The sequence below is a fragment of the Schistocerca piceifrons genome, chromosome 2 (assembly GCF_021461385.2).
Source record: "Schistocerca piceifrons isolate TAMUIC-IGC-003096 chromosome 2, iqSchPice1.1, whole genome shotgun sequence".
Classification (NCBI taxonomy): domain Eukaryota; kingdom Metazoa; phylum Arthropoda; class Insecta; order Orthoptera; family Acrididae; genus Schistocerca; species Schistocerca piceifrons.
In genome coordinates, this window is record NC_060139.1 from 1,108,050,461 (window position 1) to 1,108,064,841 (window position 14,381).

A 14,381-nucleotide genomic window follows, 5' to 3' on the forward strand; every position below is an offset into this window, starting at 1 on the left:
CTCATGTGAGACCAGTTTAAGATTCCGATGCTTCACTTCAGGTTTACTGTATCCCTTGGACCTTCTTAATTACGATGAAACACAGAAGTTGCATCGCAATTAAATACAAAAAGCACAATGCCGACTTAAGTACAAGAACACTGACTCTTCTTACTGTCTATGATTTGAAACTTTCCAGTGCGACCATTTTTAGATTCCGATGCATCACTTTACTTTTACTGCACCCCTTGGACCTTCTTATTGACGATGAAACACAGAAATTGCATCGGAATTAAATACAAAATGCACAATGCCGACTTAAGTACAAGAGGATTTTCTCTTCTTACTGTCTATGTTTTGAACCATTCCTGTGAGATCAGTTTTAGATTCCGATGCTTCACTTCAGGTTTACTGTATCCCTTGGGACTTCTTACTTTCCTGTGAGACCAGTTTTAGATTGCGACGCCTCACTTCAGGTTTACCGTATCCCTTGGACCTTCTTATTGACGATAAATCACAGAAATTGAATCGGAATTAAATACAAATTGCACAGTACCGACTTAAGTACAAGAAGACTGACTCTTCTTACTGTCTATGTTTTGAACCTTTCCTGTGAGGCCAGTTTTAGATTCCAATGCTTCACTTCAGTATTACTGTATCCCTTGGACCTTCTTATTGACGATGTAACACAGGAATTGGCTCAGCAATAAAATACAAAAGGCAAAATCCCGACTTAAGTACAAGACTGACTCATTTTACTGTCTATGTTTTGAGCATTTCCTGTGTGACCAGTTTTAGACCCCGACGCTTTACCTCAGGTTTACTGTATTCCTTGGACCTTCTTATTGACATTGACCCACAGAAATTGCATCGGAATTAAGTACAAAAGGCACAATGCCGACTTCAGTACAAGAAGGCTGACTCTTCTTACTGTCTATGTTTTGAACCTTTCCTGTGAGACCAGTTTTAGATTCCGATGCTTCACTGCACTTCTACTTCATCCCTTGGACCTTCTTATTGACGAAAAAAGCAGAGAAATAGAATCGGAATTAAATACAAAATGCAGAATACAGACTTAAGTACAAAAAGACTGACTCTTCTTAGTGTCTATGTTTTGAACCTTTAATGTGAGACCAGTTTTAGATTCCGATGCTTCACTTCAGGGTTACTGTATCCCTTGGACCTTCTTATCGACGATGAAACGTAGAAATTGCATCAGAATTAAATACAAAAGGCAAAATGTTGACTTAAGTTCAAGAAGATCAACTCTTCTTACTGTATATGTTTTGAACCCCTCCTATGAGATCAGTTTTAGATTCCGATACTTCACATCATGATAACTGTTTCCCTCGGACCTTCTTAGTGACGATGAAAGACAGAAATTGCATCGGAATAAAATACAAAAGGCACAATGCCGACTTAAGTACAAAAAGACAGACTCTACTTACAGTCTATTTTTGAACCTTTCCAGTGAGACCAGTTTTAGATGGCGATGCTTCACTTCACTTCTGCTACATCCCTTGGACCTACTTATTGACGATGAAACCCAGAAATTGCATCGGAATTAAATACAAAAATCACAATGCCGACTTAAGTGCAAGAAGACTGAATCTTCTTACTGTCTATGTCTTGAACCTCTCCTGTGAAACCAGTTTTAGATTCCGATGCTTCACTTCTGGTTTACTGTATTCCTTGGACCTTCTTACTTACGATGAAACACAGAAATTGCATCGGAATTAAATACAAAAGGCAGAAAGCCTACTTAAGAACAAGAGGACTGACTCTTCTTACTGTCTATGTTTTGAACCCTTCCTGTGAGACCAGTTTTGGATTCCGATGCTTCACTTCAGGTTTACAGTATCCCTTGGACCTTCTTATTGACGATGAAACACAGGATTTGCATCGGAATTAAATACAAAAGGCACAATGCCGACTTAAGTAGAAGAAGACTGACTCTCCTTACTGCCTATGTTTTGAGCCTTTCCTGTGGGACCAGTTTTAGATTCCGATACTCCACTTCAGGTTTTCTGTATCCCTTTGACCATCTTATTGACGATGAAACATTGAAATTGTTTCGGAATTAAATACAAAAGGCACAATGCCGACTTAAGTATTAGAAGCATATTCTTACTGTCTATGCTTTGAACCTTTCCTGTGAGACCAGTTTTAGATTCCGTTGCTTCACTTCAGGTTTACTGTATGCCTTGGACCTTGCTACTGACGATGAAACACAGAAATTGCATCGGAATTAAATACAAAAGGCACAATGCCGACTTAAGTACAAGAAGACTGACTCTTCTTACTGTCTATGTTTTAAACCGTTCCTGTGAGACTAGTTTCAGATTCCGATGCTTCACTTCAGATTAACCCTATCCCTTGGACCTTCTTATTGACGATGAACCACAGAATTTGCATCGGAATTAAAAACAAAAGGCAAAATGCCAACTTAAGCACAAGAAGACTGACTCTTGTTACTGTCTATGTTTTGATCCTTTCCTGTGAGACCAGTTTATGATTATGTTGCTTCACTTCAGGATTACTGTATCCCTTGGACCCTCTTATCGTGGATGAAACGTAGAAATTGCATCGGAATTAAATAAAAAAAGCAAAATGTTGATTTAAGTACAAGAAGACCAGCTTTTCTTACCGTCTATGTTTTGAACCTCTCCTATGAGATTAGTTTTAGATTCCGATACTTCACATCATGTTTACTGTTTCCTTCGGACCTTCTTATTGACGATGACAGACAGAAATTGCATCGGAATAAAATACAAAAGGCACAATGCCGACTTAAGTACAAGAAGACTGAATCTTCTTACTGTCTATGTTTTGAACCTTTCCTGTGAGACCAGTTTCAGATTCCGATGCTTCACGTCACTTCAGCTGCATCCCTTGGACCTACTTATTGACGATGAAACACAGGAATTGCATCGGAAATAAATACAAAAGGCCCAATGCCGACTTAAGTACAAGAAGACTGAATCTTCTTACTGTCTATGTTTTGAACCTTTCCTGTGAGACCAGTTTTAGAATCCGATTCTTCACTTCAGGTTTATCTGTATCCCTTAGGCCTTCATATTGTCGATGAAACACGAAAATTGCATCGGAAATAAATACAAAAGGCCCAATGCCGACTTAAGTACAAGAAGACTGAATCTTCTTACTGTCTATGTTTTGAACCTTTCCTGTGAGACCGATTTTAGATTCCGATGCCTCACTTCAGGTTTACTGTATCGCTTGGACCTTCTTATTGTAGATGAAACACAGAAATTGCATCGGATTAAACACAAAAGTCACAATGGCGACTTATGTACAAGAAGACTGATTCTTCTTACTGTCTATGCTTTCAACCTTTCCAGTGAGACCAGTTTTAGATTCCGATGCTTAACTTCACTTTTATTGCATCCCTTGGAACTTCTTACTGACGATGAAGCACAGAAATTGCATCGTAATTAAATACAAAAGGCAAAATGCCGACTTAAGTACAAGAAGAATATTCTTACTCTCTATGTTTTGAACCTTTCCTGTGAGACCGATTTTAGATTCCGATGCCTCACGTCAGGTTTACTGTATCCCTTGGACCTTCTTATTGACGATGAAACACAGAAATTGCATCGGAATTAAATACAAAATGCAAAATGCCTACTTAAGCACAAGAAAACAGACTCTTCTTACTGTCTATGTTTTGTACCTTTCCTGTGAGACTAGTTTTAGATTACGATGATTCACATCAGGTTTACTGTACCCCTTGGACCTTCTTATTGTCGATAAGGACAGAAATTGCATCGGAATTAAATACAAAACGCACAATGCTGACTTAAGTAGAAGAAGACTGACTCTTCTTACTGTCTATGCTTTGAAACTTTCATTTGCGACCAGATTTAGATTCCCATGGTTCAATTCAGGTTTACAGTATCCCTTGGACCTTCTTACTGACGAAGAAACACAGAAATTGCATCGGAATTAAATACAAAAGGCACAATGCCGACTTCAGTACAAGAGGACTGACTCTTCTTACATTCTATGAATTGAGCCAATCCTGTGAGACCAATTTTTTGATGCCGATGCTTCACTTCAGGTTTACTGTATCCCTTGGACGTTCCTATTGACGATGAAGGACAGATATTGCATCGGAATTAAATACAAAAAGGCACAATGCCGACTTCAGTGCAAGAAGACTCACTCTTCTTTCTGTCTATGTTTTGAAACTATCTTCTGATACCAGTTTTACATTCCGATGCTTCACCTCAGGGTTACTGTATCCCTTGGAACTTCTTATTGACGATGAAACATAGAAATTGCTTCGGAATTAAATACAAAAGGCAAAATGCCGACTTAAGTACAAGAAGACTGACTCTTCTTACTGTCTATGCTTTGAGCAATTCCTGTGTGACCAGTTACAGATTCCGATGCATCAATTTAGGTTTACTGTTGTGGCGGCAGCACCGTCCAACGCACGAAGGGCTGAACTACGGCACTGCCGACACAAGTAGGGGCAGCTGTACCGTTATGCGGAATTTCGGCAACGGTGCGTCGCACACCGGACCGCACGGGAACAAAGCTGCCACCAGTGCGAGCTAGTCGACGCGACGCGACACACGTCTCCCCAGTTCTTCCGCCGCGGACCACGTGCGTCGAGTCAACGTGACTCCGCCGTAAATGCGTACGCGCGGTGGTAAACGCAGTCGCCGTTAAATTGTCTTTCGTTTCTTCGCGGACGTTACGGCGCCTCCGGTCGCGCCAAGAGCAGAACATTCTGTGACGCGGTCTTTTGTCTCGCTCGGTCCACGCGGTCGCGCCACGGCTCGTCACTGGAGTGTACACCCTCCGGGATCGGTGACCGAGCCGTGCCGCCAGTGCAACGCGCCTATGTAGACGGACATTAGCGAAGTATATTATTTGTCATTTATTGTAACGGCAGGAAAAATAAATGTGTCCGGTCCAGAAACCGCTTTAGTCATTTATTGCCACAAAGCCTCTCCCATGAGCATAGTGCGTGGGCGCGGCGATAAATGCCGGTACACTGCACATGAGCGACTGTAAGCGGAGATACAACACGTTCCCGCTACACTGGTGACCCCGACGTGATCTGAGGCTAAAAAAAAACACGTGGTGACAAACGTTCGTCGGTACGAGAGACGTGGAACCGCGAGTGGGCTTGCGCGCATACGCCCGCGCCGAACAGTGCTCCGTAGTAATTTTTTTTAACTAACTTTTTCTTGTATTGTTTTTGTGTGCGTATATTTTGATCGCGAACTGCTTAGTGTTATTTTTTTTTTCTTTTCGTGTGTTTCCCTTGTGTTATTTTCACTGTGTACTTTCCTCTTGTACGAGGATTCGACTCTGAGCTAAGATGGCGACACTAGAGGAGTTGCGAAAGACCGTCGAGGAACTGCTCGCACGCAACACGAGGCTAGAGAATGAGCTACAGGCACGGACTACACGCGCGGACGCCGCGCAGCCGCAGACAGCTCAGGACAATGTTGGCGCGCAAATCCCCGCCACAGCGACGCCTCCTACGACCGCCGGAACGCCGACAGGCGCAGGACGGGCACTGATCAGGCTGCCTCCCTTTTGGCCGCGCAACCCTGTAATGTGGTTCAGCCAGGTTGAGGCGGTATTTATGAGCAACCACGTGACCTGCGACCTGGCGAAATTTGGGCACGTAGTGAGCCAGCTGGACCAGAACTATGCGGCAGAAGTGCGGGATATAATCACCGCCCCACCGACGCAGTCGAGCTACAAACGGCTCAAGGAAGAGCTGATCCGGCGGATTTCGTCGTCAGAGGAACAGCGTGTGCACCAACTGCTGCGGCAAGAGGAATGCGGCGATCGGAGGCCCTCGCAATTCCTGCGCCACTTGCGGAGCCTCGCGCAGTCCGATATGGTGCCAGATTCGCTGTTGCGCACTATCTGGGTGCGCAGCCTCCCAGCTCAGGTGCAGGCAGTGATAGCCGCACAGACGGAGATGCAGCTGGACGCCGTCGCTAACTTGGCCGACAGGGTGCACGACGCACTGACAACGGCGCCTAGCACCGCGGCTGCGGCAGCTTACGACTCCGTCCCCCCACCTCCGTGGCGGCCAGCGCCTCCCGCACCCGCATCGGATGCCGACCTGCACCAGCTAGTGCAAAACTTGACCGCACAGGTGGCAGCTCTCTCGACGCAAGTCGACCGGTTGGCGCGCTCGCAGCAAGAGGGCAGTACGCGCCGCAGCGGCAGCAGACCGGGCGACAGGCGGCGTGGCTCGCGCAGCCGGCAACGCAGCAACAGCCGCTCCAACGGTACCCCGCCGACGTCACACCACGCACAAAGCGGCTACTGCTGGTACCACGCCCGCTTCGGCAACGAAGCAACCAGGTGCCGTGCTCCTTGCTCGCACCCAAACGCCAGCTGCGACCGGACCTAGGCGCACCCGGCTGCAATATGATATCGAAGCGTCTGTTTGTTGCGGAACGGGGGGCAGGCGTGAGGTACCTCGTCGACACGGGTTCGGACCTCTCGATCTTCCCCCGTTCTATGTTACGAGACCGCAGGAGGGCCGAGGCACTCTGCCTTACAGCGGCGAACAACTCCACTATTAAAACTTACGGCACACACAGCCGCAATATAGATCTGGGCCTACGGCGCACGTTCTCGTGGACTTTTACCGTGGCCGACGTCAATGAGCCGATCCTGGGCGCAGACTTTCTCGGCCACTACGGGCTACTAGCCGACATCGCAAACGGCCAGCTCATCGACGCCACGACTAAGTTAAAGATAGCGGGACAGCGCCGGCAGGCTGCATACTACAGCGTTAAACCCGTGAAGTGCACCGGACCGTACGCTGACATTCTGGAACAATTCCCCGACCTCACCCGCCCAGCCGGTGCACCGAGAGACATCAAACATTCGACGGTGCACCACATAATAACCATACCCGGACCCCCCACATCGTGTCGCCCACGTCGACTCGCGCCGGACAGACTCGCAGCAGCAAAGGCGGAGTTCGAGGCCATGTTGCGGCAAGGCATCGTGCGACCATCGAGCAGCCCATGGTCATCGGCGTTGCATTTAGTGCCCAAGAAAGACAATTCGTGGCGCCCGTGTGGGGACTATCGCGCCCTTAATTCGCGAACGGTGCCGGACCGATACCCAGTCCCACACCTTCAAGACTTCAGCTACGCCTTGGCGGGCTGCGCGGTGTTCAGCAAGATTGACTGCGCAAAGGCGTACACCCAAATTCCGGTGGCGCCCGAAGACATCGAAAAAACAGCCATCGTAACGCCCTTTGGGCTTTTCGAAAGCCTGTTTATGACTTTCGGTCTTCGGAATGCTGCCCAGACTTGGCAGCGGTTCCTGGACGGCGTCTTGCGAGGCTTGCCATTTTGCTTCGCGTACCTCGACGACATCTTGGTGTATTCCAAGTCGCCCGAACTCCACCGCCGCCACTTAACGACCATCTTTCAGCGCCTGAGTGAAGCCGACATCGTCATTAACCCCGCTAAATGCGAGTTCGGCGTGACGGAAATTGAGTTCCTCGGCCATTTAATTACGCCCACCGGATCGACACCGCTACCGGAGAAAGTTAAGGCAATACAGAACATGCCGCGTCCGCAGACGCACAAAGAATTACGACGCTACCTCGGCATGTTGAACTTTTATCGTCGACACCTGCCCAACGCCGCAGCAGTGCAAGAGCCGCTGACTAAGGCGTTACAAGGTCCTACTTCAAAAGGAAAGACCCTCGTGAATTGGACAGACGCAATGGAGCACAGCTTCACGGACTCAAAAAGGAATCTCGTGGAAGCGACGCTGCTCGCGCACCCGGTACATGACGCGGACTTAGCTGTAGTCGTGGACGCCAGCCAGGCCGCCATCGGCGCGGCGTTACAACAGCGCGTCGGCGGGAGTTGGCAGCCTCTCGGTTTTTTCTCCAAAAAGCTTTCCGATTCGCAACGTGCTTGGAGCGCTTATGACCGAGAGTTGCTTGCGGTGTACGCGGCGGTGAAATACTTCCGACCGTCCATAGAAGCCCGACAGTTCATCATTTTCACCGATCACAAACCCATTACCCACGCGTTCGAGAACAACCACACTAAGTGTTCACCGCGCCAACTCCAGCAGTTAGAGTACGTGTCGCAATTCACGACTGACATTCGACACATTTCGGGGATAGACAATATCGTCGCCGATTGTTTGTCCCGAGCGTGTGCCGTTATTTCACCCCCTGTGAACTTTGAGGACGTGGCCCAAGTACAGGAGAGTGACGAAGAACTACACCGATTCCGTCACGACACTTCCAGCGGCCTGCAACTGGAGCTGGTGCCTGTCCCCGGCTCCGCACGGAAGATTTGGTGTGACACCTCAACCGGCACGCACCGACCGTTTCTCCCGGAGAAATTCCGACGCAGTGCCTTCGACCGTATCCACGGACTGTCACACCCCGGCACCAACACCACTGCGACGCTCGTGGCTGCGCGTTTCGTCTGGCCCGGGCTTCGGAAGGACTGCCGCGAATGGGCGCGCACTTGCACGTCATGTCAGCGCGCCAAAGTCGGGAGGCACACCCACGCACCCGTGGGCACCTTCCCGGACGCGACACGCCGATTTGCACACGTCCACGTGGACCTCGTCGGCCCGCTTCCTCTCTCACAAGGCAAGCGGTACCTCCTAACAATGGTGGACCGCTTCACTCGCTGGCCGGAAGCAACGCCCGTCGCGGACGTCACAGCCGAGACCGTCGCCACCGCATTCGTCGACACCTGGGTGGCACGCTTCGGATGTCCCAGTCACGTGACAACTGATCGCGGCCGCCAGTTTGACTGCGCGTTGTTCACGCACGTCGCCAGATTGTGTGGCACCCGGTTACACAGGACAACCAGCTACCATCCGGCGTCGAATGGCATGGTCGAACGGTTCCACAGGACCCTCAAAGCCGCTCTAACCTGCCACGACACCTCATGGCCAGAGGCGCTTCCACTGGTGCTGCTCGGCCTGCGAGTCACGCCGAAGGAGGAGATCGGCGCGTCACCTGCCGACCTCGTTTACGGGCAATCCCTGACAATCCCGGGCGATTTTGTCGAAGATGCAAGACTCCCACGCGACGCCGTGGCACCCACTCTGGCGGAACGTCTGCGCAGTCACATGGCCGGCCTCCGAGCGCACGCACCGACGCGGCACGGCACCGGGAAGATATTCGTCCACGCCGACCTGCAGCGCTGCACGCACGTCATGTTGCGTACCGACGCAGTACGGCCACCTCTCCGACCGCCCTACAGTGGACCGCACCGCGTGATCGCCCGAGGAGACAAAACGCTGGTCCTCGAGTGCAACGGAAAGCCGTCGACAGTGTCAGTCGACCGCGTCAAACCAGCCTACGTCTTGCCCGCTCCATCAGCCACGCATTTCTTCGACCCGGCAGAAGATCTGTTCACGGACGACACGCCCTCTGCCAGCGGTCAGACGGAAAACGCACCCGGAGCCGCCGGTGACACGCAGCTGCAGCCCGCTGTCATCGCGCCGCCACGTGCGCCTCCCACCACCACGCCCAGGCAGCTGGTACGGCCGCCCGGACCGCGCCCACCACAGGCGCACCGGTCGCCCCCACCACAGCCGCCAGCGGACTACGTCACGCGCGCCGGCCGCCGCGTCCGATTCAAACGGCCGTGCTGCGTCGCCAGCGCGCCACGACACCGAAACCGGCAGTCACGCGCCCGAGCCGCCGAACGCCGTCAGAATTCGGCGCCCACGAGCCGCCGTCCGCTGTAGAGACCCGACCTCCAGCTGGAAGTGCCTTCGGCCGGTAACTCCAGTCGAGCGTTCGTCACAGCTCCTGGACCCGCGTTCGCGTCTTTTGCCTCCGCCGCGTCGGGCGTTGAGGCCGGATCGGCACCCGCGCCTGCTTACCTCATTCGCTTCTCCGTCGAGCTCCGGACATCGCGCACCACACCGCCCGGCTTGTCCGTAGTAGCTCCCGGACCCGCATTCGAGTTCCGACGGTAACGCACTCGCGCAAGCGCCTTCGAGACGTCACCACCAATGACCTGCAACGCGCGCCTTCACGCGCATCGCCACGGACAGTCGCAGCCAGTGCCTGCTGCCGCTGTCACTAGCCGCCAGCGCGAGGACACGCCCACCGCACGCTCGCCGGTCCGGCGCGCTGACGTCACGGGCCGCCGCCCTTCCGACGCCGACCGACCCCCACCAAAGCTGCCGCACTGCCATCACGCAGCGCGCGAACTTTAAACACACGCGCGCCACCGAACGATCGCCGCGTTTTCGCAGCTACGGGCTCCGCTCTCCAAGGGGGGATCTGTGTGGCGGCAGCACCGTCCAACGCACGAAGGGCTGAACTACGGCACTGCCGACACAAGTAGGGGCAGCTGTACCGTTATGCGGAATTTCGGCAACGGTGCGTCGCACACCGGACCGCACGGGAACAAAGCTGCCACCAGTGCGAGCTAGTCGACGCGACGCGACACACGTCTCCCCAGTTCTTCCGCCGCGGACCACGTGCGTCGAGTCAACGTGACTCCGCCGTAAATGCGTACGCGCGGTGGTAAACGCAGTCGCCGTTAAATTGTCTTTCGTTTCTTCGCGGACGTTACGGCGCCTCCGGTCGCGCCAAGAGCAGAACATTCTGTGACGCGGTCTTTTGTCTCGCTCGGTCCACGCGGTCGCGCCACGGCTCGTCACTGGAGTGTACACCCTCCGGGATCGGTGACCGAGCCGTGCCGCCAGTGCAACGCGCCTATGTAGACGGACATTAGCGAAGTATATTATTTGTCATTTATTGTAACGGCAGGAAAAATAAATGTGTCCGGTCCAGAAACCGCTTTAGTCATTTATTGCCACAAAGCCTCTCCCATGAGCATAGTGCGTGGGCGCGGCGATAAATGCCGGTTCACTGCACATGAGCGACTGTAAGCGGAGATACAACACGTTCCCGCTACACTGTATCCCTTGGACCTTCTTATTGACGATGAAACACAGAAATTGCATCGGAATTAAATACAAAAGGCACAATGCCGACTACGGTTCAAGAGGACTGACTCTTCTTACTTTCTATGAATTGAGCCCATCCTGTGAGACCAATGTTTTGATATCGATGCTTCACTTCAGGTTTACTGTATCCCTTGGACCTTCCTATTGTCGATGAACGACAGATATTGCATCGGAATTAAATACAAAAGGCACTATGCTGACTGAAGTAGAGGAAGACTGACTCTTCTGACTGTCTATGCTTTGAACCTCTCCTGTGAGACCAGTTTTAGATTCCGATGCTTCACGTCTGGTTTACTATATCCCTTGGACCTTCTTATTTCGATGAAACACAGAAATTGCATCGGAATTAAATTGAAAAGGAACAATGCCGACTTAAGTACAAGAAGACTAACTCTTCTTACTGTCTATGTCTTGAACCTCTCCTGTGAGACCAGTTTTAGATTCCGATGCTTCACTTCAGGTTTACTGTATCCCTTGGACCTTCTTATTTACGATGAAACACAGAAATTGCACCGGAATTAAATACAAAAGGCACAAAGCCGACTTAAGTACAAGAGGACTGACTCTTCTTACATTCTATGATTTGAGCGTGTCCTGAGAGACCAGTTTTAGATATCGATGCTTCACTTCACTTTTACTGTATCCCTTTGACCATCTTATTGACGATGATACACAGAAATTGCATCGGAATGAAATGCAGAAGGCACAATGCCGACTTAAGTACAAGAAGACTATTCTTACTGTCTATGTTTTGAACCTTTCCTGTGAGACCAGTTTTGTATTCCGATGCTTCACTTCAGGTTTACGGTATCCCTTGGACCTTCTTATTTACGATGAAACACAGAAATTGCCTCGGAATTAAATACAAAAGGCACAATGCCGACTTAAGTACAAGAAGACTGACTCTTCTTACTGTCTATGCTTTGAACCTTTCTTATGAGACCAGATTTACTTTCCGATGCTTCTTTTCAGGTTTACTGCATCCCTTGGACCTTCTTATTGTCGACGAAACACTGAAATTGCATCGGAATTAAATAGAAAAGACACAATGCCGACTTAAGTACAAGAAGACTGACTCTTCTTACTGTCTATGCTGTGAACCTTTCCTGTCAGACCAGTTTTGGATTCCGATGCTTCACATCAGGTTTACTGTATCCCTTGGACCTTCTTATTGACGATGAAGGACAGAAATTGCATCGGAATTAAATACAAAAGGCACTATGCTGACTGAAGTAGAAGAAGACTGACTCTTCTTACTGTCTATGCTTTGAAACTTTCCTGTGAGACCAGTTTTAGATTCCCATGCTTCCATTCAGGTTTACTGTATCCCTTGGATCTTCTTATTGATGATGAAACATAGAAATTGCATCGGAATTAAATACGAGGGCAGTTCAATAAGTAATGCAACACATTTTTTTTCTGAAACAGGTGTTGTCTTATTCAGCATTGAAATACACCAGGTTATTCCCCAATCTTTTAGCTACACAACACTATTTTTCTACGTAATCTCCATTCAATGTTACGGCCTTACACCACCTTGAAATGAGGGCCTGTATGCCTGCACAGTACCATTCCACTGGTCGATGTCGGAGCCAACGTCGTACTGCATCAATAACTTCTTCATCATCTGCGTAGTGCCTCCCACGGATTGCGTCCTTCATTGGGCCAAACATATGGAAATCCGACGGTGCGAGATCGGGGCTGTAGGGTGCATGAGGAAGAACAGTCCACTGAAGTTTTGTGAGCTCCTCTCTTGTGCGAAGACTTGTGTGAGGTCTTGCGTTGTCATGAAGAAGGAGAAGTTCGTTCAAATTTTTGTGCCCACGAACACGCTGAAGTCGTTTCTTCAATTTCTGCACAATACACTTCAGAGTTGATCATTTGACCATGGGGAAGGACATCGAACAGAATAACCCCTTCAGCGTCCCCAAAGACTGTAACCATGACTTTACCGGCTGAGGGTATGGCTTTAAACTTTTTCTTGATAGGGGAGTGGGTGTGGCGCTACTTCATTGATTGCCGTTTTGTTTCAGATTCGAAGTGATGAACCCATGTTTCATCGCCTGTAACGATCTTTGACAAGAAATTGTCACCCTCAGCCACATGACGAGCAAGCAATTCCGCACAGATGGTTCTCCTTTTCTCTTTATGGTGTTCGGTTGGACAACGAGGGACCCAGCGGGAACAAACCTTTGAATACCCCAACTGGTGAGCAACTGTGACAGCACTACCAACAGAGATGTAAAGTTGAGCACTGAGTTGTTTGATGGTGATCCGTCGATCATCTCGAACGAGTGTGTTCGCACGCTCCGCCATTGCAGGAGTCACAGCTGTGCACGGCCGGCCCGCACGCGGGAGATCAGACAGTCTTGCTTGACCTTGCGGCGATGATGACACACGCTTTGCCCAACGACTCACCGTGCTTTTGTCCACTGCCAGATCACCGTAGACATTCTGCAAGCGCCTATGAATATCTGAGATGCCCTGGTTTTCAGGCAAAAGAAACTCGATCACTGCCCGTTGTTTGCAACGCACATCCGTTACAGACGACATTTTAACAGCTCCGTACAGCGCTGCCACCTGTCGGAAGTCAATGAAACTATACGAGACGAAGGGGGAATGTTTGAAAATATTCCACAAGAAATTTCCGGTTTTTTCAACCAAAATTGGCCGAGAAAAAAAACGTGTTGCATTACCTATTGAACTGCCCTCGTACAAAAGGCAGAATAACGACTAAAGTACAAGAGGTATGTTTCTTCTTACTGTCTAAGTTTTGAAACTTTCTGTGAGACCAGTTTTAGATTCCGATGCTTCACTTCAGGTTTTCTGTATCCCTTGGACCTTCATAAAGACGATGAAACACAGAAATTGCGTCGGAATTAAATACAAAATGCACAATGCCGACTTAAGTAGAAGAAGACTGACTCCTCTTACTGTCTATGTTTTGAACCTTTCCTGTGGGACCAGTTTCAGATTCCGATGCTTCTCTTCACTCTTAGTGTATCCCTTGGGCCTTCTTATTGTCGATGAAACACAGAAATTTCATCGAAATTAAATACAAAAGGCAGAATGCAGACTTAAGTACAAGAGGAATGCCTCTTCTTACTGTCCATGTTTTGGACCTTCCCTGTGAGACCAGGTTTAGATTCCGATGCTTCACTTCAGGTTTACTGTATCTCTTGGACCTTCATATTGACGATGAAACACAGAAATTGCATCGGAATTAAGTACAAACGGCACAATGCCGACATAAGTAGAAGAAGACGGGAACTTATTACAGTCTATGTTTTGAGCTTTTCCTGGGAGATCAGTTTTGGTCTCCGATAATTCACTTCAGGTTTACAGTATCCCATGCACCTTCTTATTGACGATGAAACACAGAAATTGCATCGGAATTAAATACAAAAGGTACAATG

At 49.5% G+C, this 14,381-nt stretch overlaps 1 protein-coding gene across 1 annotated transcript; it reads left to right on the top strand.

Moving 5' to 3' along the window:
* Nucleotides 1-8,637: 8,637 nt before the first annotated feature.
* LOC124776166 lies at nt 8,638-9,729 on the top strand. The gene has a single exon (XM_047251007.1). It carries the CDS (start codon nt 8,638-8,640, stop codon nt 9,727-9,729), a length of 1,092 nt encoding a protein of 363 aa, XP_047106963.1.
* Nucleotides 9,730-14,381: the final 4,652 nt, after the last annotated feature.

Excerpts from the sequence above, each read along its gene's own strand:
- LOC124776166 (XM_047251007.1), top strand. The coding sequence starts at position 8,638 with ATGGTGGACCGCTTCACTCGCTGGCCGGAAGCAACGCCCGTCGCGGAC.